This window comes from Equus asinus, chromosome 8, assembly GCF_041296235.1.
Source record: "Equus asinus isolate D_3611 breed Donkey chromosome 8, EquAss-T2T_v2, whole genome shotgun sequence".
NCBI classification, from domain to species: Eukaryota; Metazoa; Chordata; class Mammalia; order Perissodactyla; family Equidae; genus Equus; species Equus asinus.
Genome location: NC_091797.1, coordinates 77,736,973 through 77,755,813, shown reverse-complemented (window position 1 = coordinate 77,755,813; position 18,841 = coordinate 77,736,973). Strand labels below are relative to the sequence as shown.

Below are 18,841 nucleotides of genomic sequence, written 5' to 3'. Positions count from 1 at the left end.
AAGTGGCCCCTACTGGTGTTTGGAGACTCGGGTCAGGTCGCCCCACCTGCAGGAGTGTCTCCTGGACCTGCCTCACGTCGGGGAGCTGCCCTTCCCGTTGTGTCTCAGAGCCCCAGGCAGTCACCAGAGTCAGTCACTCATTCATTCAGTCACTGATTCATCCACCGATGATGGCAGGACGCCCACCCTGCCCGGCACTGTGCCGGGGCCACCGATGCAGAGAGGAAAAGCCACACACAACGGGGCGGCCCTGCCCTGGGGGAGCTGGCAAGCTGTGGGGCCGGGGGGCGTGGAGAGAAGGACCAGCTCAGCGAATCCGGCTGTGCCTCCGCGCCATCTGGATGCTCAGGAGGTGCGTTCAGGGACCACGGGAGTTGGATGATTTTTTAAATAAACGTCCCAGTGCCTGTACCGTTGCTCATCTGTCTGAAAGTCAGGGCCAAACGCATTTGCATCTGGAACTTGCTATGGGATCTCGAGAGCCTCCTGGATTCAGAGTGAGAACTTCGTGGGGGGATGTTAGTAGGACAATAGCTGGGGGGGGGGGGCAGTGTTTTTGTGGACACCCTTTATCAGTTAAGAACTTCCCTTCCAGTTCTCGTTTGTCCAGTTTTTATCATGAATTGATGCTGCTCTCAAACACCTCTTCTGTGCCTATTTAGATGATCATATAGTTTTTCTCTAAGAACTATGGATTGATTTAATCCTCCCAACAAATTTACGAGGTAAATACTGGGTTTACCCCCCCCCCATTTTTTGTTTTTAGATGAAAAAATTGAAGCACAGAGAGGTTCAGAAAGTTGCCCAGAGTCACACAGCTAGTGAGAGTAGAGGGGGGATTTGCACCCCGCAGGCTGGCCTTCGTGCCCAGGTGCTTCATCGCCAGGCTCACTGCCTCCAAAGGAACAAGTCCTCATGCCTGGTCGCAGAAAACTCTGGAAACGGCTCCTAAGAGCCCGCGGCCCCACGACTCACCGAAGTACTGTGGAAGGTTGGTGTCGGTGACCGCCCCCGTCTCCCCCAGATGCACCAGGATCTCAGTGGCGTCGCACTTGATCTTCTTGAACAGATTCTCCACCGAGCTCCTGAGCTGCTCCAGGGTCTTGCTGATCTCCCGGTAGCTGCTCTCGTACGCGTCCGCCTCCTCCGTGGTCCTCTTCAGTTTCTCCTGGGGGCAGAGCCCGAGGCCCACCCCAGGTCAGCCAGGCCGCCCCCGGGGGGCCCTCCCCGCCCTGAGGACTCTCAGCCGGAATGAGGGTTCGGGGCCCTCTGGAGCCAGACTCTCCAATTTCTGCAAGTTTTCTAACCTCTACGGGGGCGAAGATCAGTTTAATGGGCCTCACTCGGTACTTTTGAAAAATGAAACAGAACAGAACAGAAAAGAAAGGAAGAGAAAATACTAGTATGCATTGCAAGCAGTGAGGGTAAATATTGTTCAATGTATGTTTCGTTTCACTTACATCTATATGTAGGTGTGTCTACAGATGTACCAGATTATGGTTGTGTGTGGGGGGGTTTTTTTTGGTTTTTTTTTTTGCTGAGGAAGATTAGCCCTGAGCTGACTTTTGTGCGTATCTCCCTCTATTTTGTATGTGAGTGACGAGTGGTGTAGGTCCACCCGTGGGATCCAAACCTGCGAACCCAGGGCACCCAAGCAGAGTGCTCTGAATTTAACCTCTACCCTACTGGGCTGGTCCCCGGATTGCAATATTTTTTAAAATACTGGTGTCTCATTTTTTGAAAAACTGTGGCCCACAGAAAGAAATATAATTTACATTGTAGTCCAATAATACACACATACCTACATAAGTGGGTGCGTGTGTGTGTTTATATATATCATCTAATCAAATGAAAGTTTCACGAATCAGTATTTTTACTGTGTGTTCCAGTGTTTTCTATTCTGTTCTGTTCTGTCTTGTTATCTTTAAATGCTGGTTGCAATCCGACAAACCGACTTCACCCGCAATTTAAAGGTCTTGCTCCAGCCGGGGGGCTCTGGGTGTGGGGTCCCAGCACGGCGGCGCCGGCCTCCTGGGGACTGTGGGAGCCGCACTCTCGGCTCTCGAGGGGGCGGGGGCCGAGTCCTAATGAGCCCGCAGTGACCCCGACCCCGTGGAGTCTGAGAGCCCCTCTGAGACCATCTCGGCTCCACGGTGGCGTCGCCGGGAGCCTTGATCACGTGTGCCCGGCCAGACTCCGAGATGGAGATGCAGTGGCCCCAGGACCCTGAGTCCCCTCCGGGGTGGGGCCCCGACCCCCAGGCCTCAGCTGGGCCGTGAGGACCGCGCCCGTCCCCGGGGCTCTGCACGCAGCGTCCCAAATAAGGACACAGAGGGGCAGCCCTGTGAACCGCCCTGCTTTCCAGGTGAGAAAACTGAGGCTCCGAGGCCCGGATTGGCACCGTCTCCAGCCACCACACCAGGCGGCTGCCTCGGTCCGGCTGCTGGAATGTTCCGTCCCCGCGGCATCGCCCGCCCTTTCCTGACACCGCGTTAGAGGCGCAGGCTTAGAGGAAAGAGCCGGGTGCACCGGCCACACCAGCAGCTGCGCCCCACCGTCCTGGGTGCTTTACCCACATCATCCTCGCGCCCCACCCCGCCCGGGCTCCCACGTCTTGAGAGGTCTGAGCCCAAACGTCGGGGTCAGCTCTGTCCTCGGGCGGCTATTCCGTAACCAGGTGGCGGTGGCCTGAGGTTTTAGCGGCTTGGGATCCACAAGAGAAACGGTGGCCACACATACAGCTCCCGGCCCAGTGGCGCCCCGAGTGTGTGCTGCGTGAGTGTACTCAACCTTCACAGCCCTAACTGAGAATTATGAGCTCCTTTTACAGGTGAGAAAACAGAGGCTCAGAGAGGTTAAGTCACTGCCTCAAAGTCACACAGCTTGAAGTAGCTTTCCTGAGAGTCACACCCAAGCGTTTGTTCCCAGGGCCTCCTAACTCCTATGCTGCACCCCTCCTGTGAAGGGCCTGGGCCCCCGCTTCTCCCAGAGGGGCAGGAGATGATGAGATGGAAGGCGTGGGGAAAGGTCCCAGAACAGAGCTGACGGAAGCGAGCATCGACAGAGGGCGAGAAAACGGGCTCTGTGAGCCGGGCTGTGAAGACAGGTTCTCCGCTTGGAGGATCTGAGTCTGAAAAGAGGGAAGCCGTGCTGAAGCCAGGGGAACAGAGAGCTGCTGGAGGACTTCAGGCCGACAGGCCCGCCCCCCGAGGCCTTCAAAACCCTGAGGTGCAGAGCAGCCCCCGTCCCACCCCAAGGGGGCACCTGGGTGCTGGGCGGCCCGGAGAACAGAAATAAGGCTCGGGGAAGGGAAACGAGCCGGAGCAGGTCCCGAGCTGCGAACTGTCTGATCAGAACAGGGCTTTGCAGTCCGACCCTCTGCGTTCCTCGCTCTGTCGGACGTTTGCTATCCACGCTCCCCTTATACCTTAATGACGAAACCCTGACTGCATTCGGGGTGGCCTGCACCCGGCTCACAGTTCTGTTTCCAACCCTCCTTTGCAATAGGGGTGGCCAGTGAGATGCAAACACAGAAGCCACTGGCTGCGAGTTCAGAGAAAGAGCTTTCATGCTGCTAACTCAGTTAGCAAGGCCTTCCTGCCTCCCTCGCTTACTTCCTGCCTGGAATGTATATGTGGTGGTTGGACCATTGGCAGCTGTAATACAACCATGAGGCATCCTTGGGAATGTAAGCCACACACTAAAGATGGCAAAACAGAAAGGAGAAGCCAGGGTCACCTATGACATCATGACCAGCCCTGAAGTGCCTGTCTCCAGACTTCTTTCTTTTTTTCTTTCTTTTTTTTTTGCTGAGGAAGATTAGCGCTGAGCTAACACCTGTTGCCATTTTTCCTTTTTTTTTTTTGCTTAAGGAAGATTAGCCCTGAGCTAACATCTGTGCCAGTCTTCCCCTACTCCATATGTGGGACGCTGCCAGAGTATGGCTGACGGGTCATGTAGGTCCATGCCTGAGATCAAACCCACAAACCCAGGCTGCCAAAGCAGAGTGTACCGAACCCAACCACGGGGCCGGCCCCCCGACTCATTTCTTGACAAAGTACATAAACGTCTATCTTGCTCAGGCCACTGTCACGTTGGGCCCCTGCTGTCGGTGGCTGAATACAGGGCCGAGCTCATCCTGCACCCCAGCTCCACAATGCTGGTCAGTTTCCTCATCTGTAAAACGGAGAGATCAGCGCAGCTCCCTCACAGGGCTGCCGTGAGCAGGAAATGAGATCGTGCGGGCAGAGCGCGTGGCCCCGTGCCTGGGACACAGTAACTGCTCGCAATGACCATCATTGATGGAGGACAGGCCAAGCCAGGACCAGGGAGAGAACAGGCTGAGGCAGGGATGGGTCTGGAATGTGCCTTGGGGACGACACGCCAGGCGCGAGGGCCTGGGCCGGCTCCCTGAAGGGGGGAGGCCTTGAAACGGACAACGGGGCGCCGGGGGCAAGACCCTGCAGCAGTGTCTGTGACAGAGGCACCTGTGACAAAGCGTCGGGACACATCCAGACATGACCCGGGCCAGTAGACTCGTAGGGCAGAGGCCTTACTCCTTCTGGGAACCTACCAACAGGCCGCCTGACAGACGGACAGACAGCCATCGGAGCCCCCGAGCCACACCCACCCTCGTCTCACCTCCAGCTGCCTCAGGACGGAGCGGCTGTTGTCGTGGGAGGACTTCTGCTGGGATCGCAGGCGGATGATCTCGTTCTGCTCGGGAGAGGACGGGACCATGAGGAAAGTGGGTGCCCGAGCCCCCCCATTACCCCCCTAAAACTAAGCCCAGGCCCAGGGAGCTGAGGACGGTTTGAGGTCTCTGTTTCCAGGAGCCCAGGACCCCGGGGCCCTCTTACGCCCACGGAGGCCCTTTCTGATGTTTCTTAATTAAAAGGAGGATGAGGGCATGGCGCGTGTGGTCATCCTGTCTGGAGAAGTGTCTAAAACAGTGCGGCCAAGAGAACTTTCTGCGATGGTGGCAATGTCCTACACGCACCATCCTGCACGGCCGCCACCAGCCACACGTGGGCCCTGAGCACTCGAAATGTGGCTAGTGCCACAGAGGAACGAACTTTTCCATTTTATTTAATTTCAGTTAGCTGAAACCTGAAGGGTTGCGTGTGGCTGGAGGCTCCTGTGAGGGACGGGCAGCTCCAGAGCTGGGCTCCCGAGGTCGGACTCACCCGGAGCTTCGGGAAAACACCCACTGCGGGGCCGCTCCCAGCTTCCCAGGAGCTCGGGGGCCCGAGCATGTGCGTTTCTCACAAGCCCCCCGGAGATGCCGCCACTGCTGCAGGTCCAGGGACCGGACCCGAGGACCCCTGGGCGAAAGCAGGGCGTCCGGACGCAAGGCAGGTGCCTCGGACGAGCACCCCACCCCCAGGCACCGGCGCCGTGCAGACAGCAGGACACGGGGCACAGGCCGCCGCTCGCAGCTGGCCCTTTTGTCGTTGTTTGTAACGTCCCCCAGTTAGGGACATCCTAAATGTCCACGGACGGGGGATCAGTTCAACCAGCCATGGTACCTTCACCTCATGGGGGAAAAGCGGCTCAAATAAAAAGACGGGAACATGCCGATTCCTGGCCCATTCTCAGGGAATCCGGGTTTGCGGGGATGGGATGGGGCCTGGGGAACCTGCGTCTTAAAGAAGCATCTTGTGATTCTACCACGGAGCCTGCAGGGTCCCCAGGAGCCATGAAGAAGCACAAAGAAGACGTGGGGAGGCATCGAGCAGGCGTGGTCGGGGAAGAAAAAGTTTACAAAACGGCATGAACTCTCGTATGATCCTGGTATTAGAAACGGGCATCTCGGTGTGTGTGTGTGTGTGCGTGTGCGCCAGAGCAAGCACACACTGTCTTTATAAAACAATGTCACCAAAATCTGAATGGGCATTTTGTCCAAGTGGTGATATTGGTGACCGGTACTTTTTCTTTAGGTTTCTCTGAATTACGTTTTCCCACAGGCATAGACATTATCTCTGCAATCAGAACCATAATTATTTTATTTTGGAAAAAGACTTAAAAGAAGTGAGCCTTCCGATCTTTAAAGGAAAAAGAAAATGCCCAGAAGGAACTCTGCCCAAAAGATCAACCAGCGCTACGCCCAGGGGAGGGGATCTGCTTGATTCCAGGTTTATATTCACACTTAGTATTCGCCAAGTTGCGTGGAGAACCTGGGTCCGATTTGCTCCTCCTCTCCTCTGAACTCTCCCACAGACTCTGTTTCTCAGAATAACCTCCAAGAACTCTTCCAGAAACATGCTCCCAACTCCCACGACATCCCTGCCTCCCAGACGTCATCTCCTCCCCTTGCCGTCTCTCTCTCTCTCCACTCCTGGCCCCTCGCCTGCTGACACTTCCCTGCCTCAGGACCTTTGCACTAGCTGTTCCCCCTGCCTGGAACATTCACCCCCCCCTCGAGATCTGCACAGATTATTCCCTCACCTGCATGTCTGCTCAGATCTCAACTTCTCAACTGCCCGGGCCGTCACTTGGCTCCAGAACCCTCTTAACCTGCTCCACTCATCTCTTATCCATAGCACTTCTCACTTTCTAATATACACTATAACTCCCGTATTTACTAGGCTGCTGTTTACTGTCCGTTTCTCTCTGTCAGAGCAGAAGCCCCACAAGAGCGGGTCTTTGGGCCCATTTGTTCACCCGCACGTCACTAGTGTCCAGAACAGTGCCTGGCACATCCTAGGGCTCCGTCTATACTGGCAGGATGAACAAGCAACTAAAGGAGCTTTTTTCTAATCAGAACATACGACTTTATAGACTATATGATAATCACTGTGTTAAGTTTTAAAAGCATCACCAAAAAAACCCCACAGAATTCGGAGGGAAATATATCAGAATATCAACAATGATTGTCTCTAGGCAACAAATTCTATCCTTAGGTAGTTCCCAAATTTTCTACAACGAGCACATCTTTCTCTTATAAGATTTTTAAAACGTTCAGCCTTCCCACTGGAAACGAGTGTTTTCAGGACTTATTCAATAGCTGTTTGCAGCTCTATTTAAGCCCCAAAAGGCGCAGATCTGAAACTTAACAACAGACCTCAGAAGCTACTGTTCTGGTCCAAATATGGTCCTACAGATGGCGAAGCTGCGAGGGGAAACCCGGAGAGGGCAGGGGCTCGCCCACCCTTCCCGCCCTAACGCCAGAGACGGGCTGTGGAGCCAGGGGAGCAGCGGGGACCGTCGCGCAAATGGGACCATCGAGGCCACTTCTGCTCAGGAATCACTTCTCGGTCGGGTCAGTTTCCGACCGGCGTCCCCACATCCCTCAGCGATGGCTTGTCGCCGTCACCCCGCTTCTGGGACATAAGGTGCCCCCCCCCCCCCACCCCGAGAATGAGAGTTCAGAGTCCGGCGCCCCGGGCCGCCTGGACCGTCCCGCCCATCCCCGCCTCCGAGGCCGTCCCTGCAGTGCCGCCGGTGGCCGCCAGAGGGCGGGGGCGGGGCGCCGGGAGCGGGCCGCACCCTCGGGCCGCGGGGGGCCGCGGGGGGCCGGGGACGCGCGAGCCAATCAGAACCGCCGGTCTCGGGGAGCGCGGCCGAGGGAGGCCCGGCCCGTTTCGGCGGGCAGCGCCCTCGGCTTCCCGCGGGCCGCGGGCCGGAGCTGTCAGATCTCACTTTCCAAGAGAAACCAGAAATGCAGATTTTCGCGTGGAATATCCTGAGTGTTTAAACGTTGTCAGCTAATCAATTGAAACACGCAGGGGTGGAGGAGGCCGGGCAAGAGAACGAAGGGTGGATTCAAGCAGTTTACCTTGGGCCCCAGCTTCCAGCGAGGGGGGAAGTCAGATGTTAGAATCCTAACTGTTTTTAACTTTGTTTTTAAACCTGAACTCCATTGTGAGCAGAGATGCCACAAGAAGCAAAAAGGTGAGGTCCTGGGCACCCCTGCAAACACCCCCCCCTCCCGCCCCCTTCATCTGGGACCGCTCCCTGCTGTCTGCCTTAAAGACCAGCGTTTCCTCCTAACCGGTTTCAGCAAAAATGTTCCATGGCTTTTTTATAAAAGTTTGGAAACTACGGCCCTCGTCCAAATGTGTCATTCTACAGATGGGGAGACTGAGGCCAGAAAGGGCAGGATGAGGCCATCTTTCAACCGACGCTTGTCTTAATGCCAGAGACAGGCGGTGTGGCCAAAGGAGGAGGGGAGAGTGCCCTCGAGAGAGGAACAGCAAGGTCAGGGTCAGTCCTCGCCCGGGGCGGCTTCCTGGTGCCTCGCACGGTGCAGGGCTGGCCTGGGCGCTGGGATGCAGAGGGAGCAGGCTCGTGGGCCCGCCCTCGGGAAGAGCACCTTCCAGAAAGGACACAGAGGGCGTCTCAAGCTTCTCCTCCACCCCACCCCACCGAGCTGGACATCCTCTGCCTGCCCCACTGCCCCAATCCTCCCACCTCCCATCCCACCTGCCCTGCCCCAGGCTGCAGGGGCCGGCCCCTGGGCTCCCTTGCCCTCGGGCTCTGCTTGGGCCCAGCCAATGGGAGACGCCGGGTGGGGATTAGAGGGTGGGGGGAGTGAGGCTGGGGCTGGAGCCCACCCCACTGGCAGGTCACTGGCCCAGGCACACCCCTCCAGGAAGGATGCAGAGACAGCCTTCTCCACGCACCTCCCCCACCTCGCCCCCCCCCCGCCCCCCCCTTCCAGGAACCTCTCCCACCTCCCACCCCGCACCCCCTTCTGGAGCCCACTCTTGCTGGTCCTGTACTCTCCCTTCTTAATTTTCTTAGAGCTTTGCAAATAGTCCCTTTTTAAAAACTGTCCTCAGTTTACCCATTTTGGGGGGAGCCGTCTGTCTCCTCTTGCAAACACCTCCATTTCTGCCATTTTCATGTGCCGCCAGTCCTGTTACCTATCACTCTCTATTGTTACCTAATAAATCGATTTCTTTCAATTGATCAATGTTATTATGTTTATCATTGTTTGTTTACTGTTATTATTATCACCCTAAGTCATCATATCCACAAAATCACAAGTTTGCTCGGGAAGCTATATTTTTCCTAATCCTCATTAAAATTAATTCATCACTAAGAAATTAAAATGTTTCACTTATGTTTTAGCTACTATCTGCTTACATGTGGCCAGCATCCACAAACCTGCACTCAGGAAAGAGTGACACTGCACAAGGAAGGGGCCCAGGGACCTCGGGGGAGCGATGAACTCCCAGAGAGGGGACATTTCTGCAGGTATTGATTGCATCAGAAGAAAAGCAGGGGGCGGGTGTGTGTGTGTGCATGTGTGTGTGTGTCGAACAGCCCAAGGAAAGCCTTGGAGGAGGGAGATGCATGTGGCACTGGGCCTGGCAGCTGCAGAGGGTGCACTGGGGGTCATGATGGGAGCTGAGCCTGCAAGAGCAGGTTGAGGTCAGATCTTGAAGAGGCTGCAGTGTCACACTAAGGAGTTTGGCCTCTGTCCTGTGCAGATGGTTCCAAAGGCAGTTTGTGTGTGTTCTGGGGAGTCAGTAGCACAGGGAGCTGATTAAGTTTGGGAAATTATGAGTTCAACAAAGGTAAACAGGTTGCTTTGCTGCAGGACTTGTCAGAGCCTTGATTCTGCTCATGGACATCAAGTCTCTCCAAGATAAATGGACCCTCTCTCCTCCGTTCTATGAAGCTGGTGATTAACAGGGGTTGGCAAGCTCTAAAGGCAAAGGGCCAGATATTTTAAGCTTTGCAGGCCACAGATGGCCTGTCTGGCATATTCCTCTTTTATTTTTTTTCTTACAACCCTTTAAACATGGAAAAACCATTCTTAGCTTATGGGCTGTACAAAAACAGGCCATGGGTCATATCCGGCTATCGCTGTAGCTCACTGAAGCCCAGACTGTAAAACATGCCGTGGATTATAAATGTGACTTCTTGGGGGTCGGGGGGGTGACCACATTAAGTGTATACATAATCGAGAGACAAACATCAATTTCAGAAAGGGTGAAATGTAGAGGGGAACCGTGGGGGAATATAGTGCTTCCCAAACTGATTTGTCCTTGAGGCCCTTTTTTCCGCAGAGCATCTCAAGGGAAAGGCTGCTGGGGGAGCGGGTGGGTCCCAGGCCTGGGGAGGGAAGGGCTGCCCCAACCTGGATTCTCTCGGTCTTCTTGTGCATCGTCTCCATGTCGTTGTTGAGCTCCGTGACGTACGTGAACCGAGCAAAGTTCTTTTCCTCCTTGGCCAGAAACTCCTCAATGAGCTTGTTCAGGTTCCCGTTCTCGGTCAGCTTCAGCAGCCGGAGGTGGGCCACCTCATAGCTCTCGAAACTCTCACCCTTGTTCTTCTTCCCATGCTTCTTTGCCTTGAGAGCTGGAAAAGGAAGCAGCATCAACAGTGAGTCTGAAAAGGAGCCACTGAGAGCAGCGCCAGCAGAGAGAGTGGCTCCATGTTGCTATTATCGTGCCCTGGGGAGGAGAAGACCTTCCCAGGAGATGGGGCAGGAGCTGCACTCCTCAGTTGCTTTGCAAATACCTAATTGAGCATCTGCTATGTGCCAGACACCATGCTGGGCTCTGCGGACAGAAAATCCCTGCCCCATGGAGCTTTTAGCGGCGGAATCAGACAAAAAGAGAAAAGAAAAAGAAATATCCTAGTAAACAGAAAAAGAAATCCAACAATTACCACTGTGGCCCGGGCAATGGAGGAGATGCTTCATGTGCTGTGACGGGGGAGCTGGTGGCCGGGGAAGGCCTCTCTAAGGAGGTGACACTTGAGCAGGATGAAGGTCAAGGAAGCCCTGTTGGCAGAGGGCCTTAGGCAGACTCAGAGCTTGGCAAATGCAAGGAATTAGATGCAAGAAAGTTCTCCAAGCCTTGTTGTCTCTAGCCTGATACGTGCAATGGCCCCAACTCTCCTGAGCTCAGTTGTCTTTCTCTGATTGGGCCTCCACATGGCAATCATAGGGATCTTTCTAGACCTTTCCAGGCACAATCTGGCTACATGACCCCTTTACATGTTGTGGCTCCCCGCTGTCCTTGGGATGAAACTAAAGCTTCTCGGCGTGGTTTAAGGTCTGGTCCCCTCTGCCTTCAGGAGAGTGTACCTTCCTCCTTTTTGGCCTGCTCCTCGAACTCGATGCGGTCATTCAGCTTGGTGAGCAGGAAGGATTTGAGCTTGGTCTCATGGGCATAGAGACGCTCCAGTTCTCGGATCTCCAGGTTGTACTGCGAGATGTCCTTCTGCTGGCGGTCCTTCATGGCAGCCATTCGAGCCATGGCTTCCAGCCTGGGTGAGGGGACGCAGAGCCTGAGTGTCCACATGCTCCTCCCTCTCCTCCCCTCCCCCTGCCAGTCCAGAGGGACTTACTGCCAATGGCCATCTCTTCTTTTAATCATGGAGGTTTCTGGGGGTGGAGGAACAACCCTCCTTACCTTAATGACAGCAGCTACTGGCTTTAGACACTCCCAGGAAATGATTTTTCTGTCATCATCATCATCACCATCAACATCATCACCATCATCATCATTACTACCATCACTACCACCATCATCATCATCATTACTACCATCATCATCACTGTCACACATCATCACCATCATCACCACCACCACCATCATCACCTACAGCTTCATCACCACGACCATCATCATCACTATCACACATCATCATCACCATCATCATCACCATCATCACCATCACCATCATCATCACCTACAGCTTCATCACCACCACCATCTTCATCACCTACAGCTTCATCACCACCACCATCATCATCACCTACAGCTTCATCACCACCACCATCATCATCACCATCACCATCATCATCACCATCATCACCATCACCATCATCATCACCAACATCATCACCATCATCACCACCACCATCATCATCACCATCATCATCATTACTACCATCATCATCACTGTCACACATCACCATCATCATCACCATCATCACCATCACCATCATCATCACCATCACCACCATCACCACTGCCATCACCATCACCATCATAACTTGCCAATTACTATGTTCCAGTCACTCCTTTATATACATTTATTATTTAATTTTCACTATCACCCAAAGAGGTCCTACAACAGTGTAGTAGAGATGGAGCCAGGATTCAAACCCAGATCTTTCTGACTCCAAAACCTGTGCTCTTCACAGCCCAACTATATGCCTTTTGCCCCTGTGAGTGTGAAGGCAGGAGATAATCCAGACTGAGAGAGCCCTGGGGCTAGAAGCAGGGGACCTGGAGGAGACGGTACTCGAGAGAGGCTGGACTCTCAGCTCCACCACATCCGCTGGATCTCAGCTGGGCATTCTGGCATCTCTAAGCACCCATATCCTGGCCTGTAAAATGGGCATGACGACTCCTAGGGCAGTTGTGAGGGTTGGAATAGCACCCAGAGCCCCAGTATCACACCCAGCACACGGTCAGTGCTCAGTCATCATGATGATGACTTAAGGTTCCTCAACAAGCAGCGGGCACAGAGGTGGCCCAGAGTATGACCCCAGATGCTTAGCGGGGGGCTGAGAGACATCTCTACCCAGGATCTGCCCCCCACACACCTCTGCTCGTAGGCCTGAGCAGACTGCTCAATGGCCACATTCATGGTTTTCTTCTGCATCAACAGGCGCCGATGGAGCTGCTGGTAGACGTGGTCGTAAGCAGCCTTCTCGAACCGCAGGTCCTCGATCTCCTTCCGGAGGTGAGCGTTGGTGGTCAGCATCTTGTCAAAGTGAACGGTGATCTGTGGGGAGGGCTGTGCTTCAGTACAGGGCTCGCTCCTGGGGCATGAGAGAAGCTTCCGGAAGGCAGCCAGAGGGTTGGAAGGTCTTCCCCCTACCTCCCACCCCAGGCCCACAGACAGAACAGCAGCTGGAGCACTGGGTGAGAGGCTCAAGTTGGCCACCAACTAGCTAAGTAGTCTGTGGCAAGTTCTATTTTCCTGGATTTCAGATTTCTCAACTACTCTTATACCTAATTTCCAGTTTTTAGCAATTACAGGGGAAAGAGGAACAAGGTAAATGGCACCACAAAGAAACAATCAGCCAAATGCAGAGGGTAGGACTTTCTACAGGACAACTGACTTGGAGTCCTCGGCAAGTTGGTGGCATGAAAAAAGTTTGGACAGGGGTATTTTAGAGCAGGACTTCTCAAGCTCAGCACTACTGGCATTTCAGGCTGGGTGATTCTGTGTCTCTTTTTTTTTTTTGGTGAGGAAGATTGTTGCTGAGCTAACATCTGTGCCCATCTTCCTCTATTTTGTGTGTGGTACACTGCCACAGCGTGGCTTGATGAGTGGTGTGCAGGTCCGTGCCTGGGATCTGAACCTGCAAACCCTGGGCCTCCAAAGTGGAGCATGCAAACTTAACTGCAACACCACGAGGCCAGCCCCTGGGCTGGGTGATTCTTTGTGGTGGGGGCTGTCCGGTTCTTTGTAGCATGTTAAAGAACCATCTTTGGTCTCTACTCTCTAGACGCCAGAAGCACACTCCCCAACCCAGTTGCGACCACCAAAGTCATCTCCTTTTGGAGACAATGTCCCTTTGGGAGCAAAATAGCCCCTGACTGAGAACCACTGTTGTCATTAAGGAAACTTAGGAGAGCTGACAATGACGTGAACCTTGACTGGCTCCAACTTTAAAAGACACTTGGGCGCCAGCTAGAGAAATATGAATCCGGGCAATGTTAAGGAAATAGGATTAATTTTGTAAGGCATGATGATGGTCTTGTGGAAAACGTTTGATTTTTAGAGAGGCAGACTGAAGTATTTAGGGGTGAAATGTTACAACGTCTGTACCTTACCTTAAAATATTTCAGGGGAAAAAAAGGTGAAACAAATACAGCAAAATGTTAATAATTATTAAATCTAAGTGATAGGTATGTGGGTTTTATTTTTTATTCAGTCAACTTTTCTGTCTTAATAAAAAACTTTTTTAAAAAAAAGGTAAAGTGCTCCCATAGACACAGAAAAGAAATAACTACAAAAAAATATTCCTAAGAGTAAGGGAGTGGATCTGATCAGGGGTTTTCAAAGCATGTTCTAGAAACCATAGGCTTCTGCAGGGCCAAGATCGGGGTAAGGCAAGTGAGGCAGCTAGGGCACAAAATTTAAGGAGGCGCTCACTGCATCAGGCCGACCCTGCATTTCCACAGCCTGGAGTGAGCGTCTCTTTAAATCTTGTGCCTCTGGCTCTTTGCTTGCCACCCTGGCCCTGGGTTCCCCTGTGGACTGCCTCAGGAGCCCCCACACGAGGGAGGGGAGCCCAGGAGCACAGCATTCTTATTCTACTTCTGTGTCCTCCACTCACTCTTAGGAAGATATTAGTTATCAGCCATTTGCACTTTAGTGTGAATTTTACTCCAGGACTGTTGGCATGCGACCCATCCTCTGATTGTGGGATAAAGGTCTGACCCACGGGGAGGACTGTCAGGCCTCACTGTGTGGGTGGAGGAGTCTTTAGGGTCATGGGGTATTCTGGGACCCCGAAATAACCTTTAGAGATGGCTACCTAATCTACTAAAAGACACAGCCAGACCTGGTCAGGGAGGGAGGGAAGAGGGGACCAGTTTGCAATGCAAAAAGGGACATTTCTCAGACATGAAAGAGGAGACATTACTATAGACCTTACAGAAATAAAAAAAATTGTAAGGAAACTGTACAACAACAAATTAGGATAACTTAGATGAAAGGGAAGAACTCCTAGAAAGAAACAAACCACTGAAATGACTCAAGAAGAAATGGAAAATCTGAACAGAGCAGAAACGCGAACCTCTACAGATAAGCCATCCTTGAATTGTGCATTTATGCATTCAGTCCGTCCATCAGCAGATGTTTGCTCAGTACCTGCTCTGAGCCTCGCACTGTGCCAGGCATTAGTGACTCTTAACCAAGGGGACCTCCAGGGTTGTTGACATAGTGCTGGTGCCACTCTAAGCCCGGGGGTTCGGATGCAGTGAATCTGCAGGCAGCCCAGGAATCTGCATCCTAACACGCATCCTAGGCATTCTGAGGCGTGGCTGCAAGTCACTGCGCGTGGCTGTTAAAAAGATAGCACTCTGCCCTCGGGCCACTCCCAGGCTACCAGGGGAGGCAGACAGAGATCAGGACCTACCAGCTTCGACCGCGCCTGGTGGTGGGAGTTTTGGGGCTGCTAAGAGCTTTGTGCAGTGAGGCAGTGACAGGCTTCCCTCCACATCCATTCACTCGCCCCCTCTCGGCTCGTGTGGTGGGGGCTGCAGTTTCACACCCAGACTGGGATGTGTTTGCACCTGCCCAGCGTTTCTTCTCCCCTTCTCTTTGCTTTTCCAGGGGAACCGCTTCTCCCCGACAGTCAGCCCACACAGTGTATAGCGCTGCCCTCCCCTGACATGTGGAGGAGGGTGGTCCAAGGGTAGTCACGTGACTCAAGGCCATGTATTCCATTCTTCTGACCACAGTGATTGGTTTGGGGATGGGCACATGACCCAAGCTGGCGCAGTGGGAACCCTCCCTGGGACTGTGATTAAACAATTAGGAAAGAGATGCTCCTTTCCGCTGGCCTTTGTTGACACTGGGGTCTACCCAAGAATGAAGTCATCTCTACCCAGAGGAGAGATGGATAGAGAAAGCATCCTAAAGACATGTTTGGAGCACCTGGATTCAGCTATGCCTGAAGGCCCTACTTTTCCTGAATTTTTCAATTCTATAACTAATACATTCCCCTTTTCTTGCTTAAGCCAGTTTGCAATTTAGAGGATCCTGCCTAACGCCAAAGTCACTGTAAATTTAAGGTGATCAGGAAACACGACTTTTCTCTCTATCAAGTTACACGTGTCTATGCCTAGCATTTCTTAGAGAGAACATCAACAGTAACCCAAAGGCGTTAGCTCCAACAGAGGCGTGAGTAGACTGCCGTGGGGGAGAGAGTCCTCACTACCTCTGCCTGTGAAGGGTAACCTTTGAGCCGCTTCTTGAAAATAAGCAGAAGTTTTTGAGGCAAGGAACTAAGAATAGGCATCCCCGGAGGGCGGGGGGACAACAGCCTGTGCTAAGGTGCAGGGAGCAAGATGGAGAAAGGCACCGTGGGCAAAAACGGGCCAACAAGCGGGTGAACAGAGTGGGTGGAGCAGGGTGGCTGGTGTGTCTAAAGGGCTGCCCGGCCCGGCTGTGCACCCTGAGTTCCCCTTCTCCCAAGTCAACCAGAGGAACGGGGTGAACGCCGCCAACAGCTCCGCAGACAGCTCCTCGCTGAGCAAGGCAGGCAGAGCCGTGAGCAAAGCTGCAGAGAACACCTTACATACGAGATTCAAACGGGTTTCCAAAATGTGGATCTGTTTTTGCAATTTCCGAGGGTTATTGGACTCCTGCACTTTTGTGAAGATCTGTTTTTGGTTTATAATTTTCTTTTCCATCTGAACAATCTGAAAAAAAAAGAGAGAGAGAGGAAAAAAAACCCCAGCTGTGTTAATATCTGTATAGGTGCAAATTTACAGTTCAGTAACTCAGATGTGCTGAAACAAACACTGGAGTGTTCTTTCTTTTTCTAATAATGGAATTTTAATTTCTTTCTTGGATGCACATTCAATTCAACTTAGTCTTAGGTGGTTTGGGGTAAAATGAGGCAATTTAGAGTTTTTGCTTTCACTTGTGCCTGTAAATTTCATTCACCTGGGAGCATAAATTCGACCTTACTCTAAAGCCTTGGCTTCCAACAGAAATAGCATTGTCCCCCTGGGTGCCCCCTGTGGTCACGTGGAGTATTTTTGGGGTCTGGCAATGATAGGGGCACTTAATGGTTGGGTCACAAGATGCCAGGCTGGGTTTGGATAGGCCAAGGTCGTTGCTGACCCTGGAGAGGGCAGTTCTGGTGGAGGAGACATTGCTTCCATCACTGGGAGCGGTAGTGCAGACAGTGCCCACCCTGGAAAGGGAGACAGGGAATTCAGACAACTCCTTCTAGACACTTCCAGAAGGGGGAGGAGCTGGCAGTAACTCAGAACCACAGGAGTGTTTGTTCTGCTTATGTTTGGTTTTTAGATTTTTTTTTTTGAGATAAAAGAGACAAGAGAAGGACATCTTGTAGAAAGAGAGTGTGAAGATGAGAGCAGTAAGGATGGCCACTGACGGAGCCAGGTCTTCACGGAGGGAGGGGCCAAGGGTGGCCTTGCAGAGGAAGCACCGCAGGCACCTCTTCCCGCGAGGCCTGCAGACCGAGCCGAGATGGAAGGACGCAGGGCTGAGGCGCAGGAGGACGCATGGCTGCCACAATCTCCTAAGGCAGGTGGAACAACGCTGAGGACACCTACATCCAGAGGCCTTCTTGCTAAGTCAGAGCTAAATATCCTAAATGTCATGTGCCGCCCCGGACCGCACCCTGGAACAGTTAATGGGAAAACCGTTTAAATCTGGGAAAAGTCCATTAAATGAACTACCTAAGGGTATTGTATCAATGTTAATGTCTTAGTTTTGACAAACGTCCCACAGCAAAGCAAGATGTTCACGGGGGAAACTGGGTGGAAGATATATGGGAACACTCTACATTATCTTCGCAACATTTTTGTACATTTAAAGTGATTCTAACATCAAAAGATTGTTAAAAATAATTGAAGCATCATGGCGGGGTGAGCTGTTGCCTTGGTCTCTCTCCCCTAAGATACAATGAAAAGGACGTCAATTGACCAACAGAGGAGATCCACACAACACAACAGACAGAGAGATCCACTCAGCCATCCATCTGAAGGGGGGGGGTGCTGGACCCCTGGGAGGCAGTGGAAGGAGGTGAGCAGATCACCTCTCCCTCCCCAGCGGCAGGGATCTAGGGCACAGGACCTCACACAGCAGCCTGCGCACGACTCTGAGAGGAGACGGGGGGAAAGGTGGCACTCCATGGGAATGCTTTCACTCTCAAAGCTGCTTCTCAGCCCACAGGAATGCTCCACACTGGTGGCTCAGTCTCCACACACGTGCCCCCACCAAGCTGAGCAGCCCCGGCGGCCTGCCAGTGAGTGCAGAGCAGGAGCGCGGGCAGGAAAGGAGGCAGCCCCTGCCCCCATCCCGCCTGGTGCAGCAGCTCGGCCGGTCGGCCAGGGCAGGGGGCCCTGAACCTGCGTGTGTGAGTCAGCGGCAGCCAGACGCAGACAGCCCTATGGTCACAGCTTCCAACAGATGGGCACAGCTGCCAGGGGAGGCAGTGGGCTCAGAAAACACAGCTCCCGCCCCCACAGCAGTAGCAGGTGGAATCTGCAACAAGATACTACCACTATGAAACAGCAAAAGTCCACCCCATCAAATATCAAGAAGAAGTGTGTTAACACTCCAGACCAGAAGGAAAATGACAAGCATCCAGAAACAAATCCTGAAGTCACAGAAATTTACAGGCTAAATAACAGAGAATTCAAAATAGCCATCATATATAAACTCAACAGGTCACGAGAAAACTCAGAAAGACAATTCAGTGAACTCAGGAATAAAATTAATGAGCAGAGGGAATTCTTCACCAAAGAAACTTAAAAAAATCACAAACAAACATAAATGCTGGAGATGAAGAATATAATGAATGAGAAAAAAACAATCTAGAATCCTTAAAAAAACAGAGGTGACATCATGGAGGACAGAATAAGTAATTTAGAGGAGAGAAAAACAGAAATGCTTCAGCAATATAGAAATAGGAGAAGAGAGAACTAAGACTAAAAAGAAATGAAAAAATCCTCCAAGAAATATCCAACTCAATTAGGAAGAGCAACATAAGGATTATAGGTATTTCAGGGGAAGAAGAGAGGGAGAAAGGAGCAGAGAGCTTGGTCACAGAAACAGCTGAGAACTTCCCAAACCTGGGGAGAGAACTGCACTTATAAGTACATGAAGACAACAGAACTCCTAACTGCATCAATGCAAAAAGACCTTCTCCGAG

The 18,841-nt window shown here is 52.5% G+C and overlaps 1 protein-coding gene across 2 annotated transcripts in view; it reads right to left on the bottom strand.

The window, feature by feature from the left end:
- Positions 1-18,841, bottom strand: part of CCDC63 (coiled-coil domain containing 63) — a 33,921-nt gene that overhangs the window by 4,544 nt on the left and 10,536 nt on the right. Inside the window, exons 3-8 of one of the 2 annotated variants that reach the window (XM_014858674.3) lie at positions 16,233-16,352; positions 12,515-12,696; positions 11,045-11,226; positions 10,091-10,311; positions 4,642-4,716; positions 976-1,168 (exon numbers count right to left, since the gene is read on the bottom strand). In XM_014858674.3, coding sequence (XP_014714160.2) covers positions 976-1,168; positions 4,642-4,716; positions 10,091-10,311; positions 11,045-11,226; positions 12,515-12,696; positions 16,233-16,352 — 973 coding nt within the window. Of the gene's footprint in view, positions 1-975; positions 1,169-4,641; positions 4,717-9,680; positions 10,312-11,044; positions 11,227-12,514; positions 12,697-16,232; positions 16,353-18,841 lie in introns of those variants that run through there. The other variant, XM_070516757.1, reaches the window with a different exon arrangement.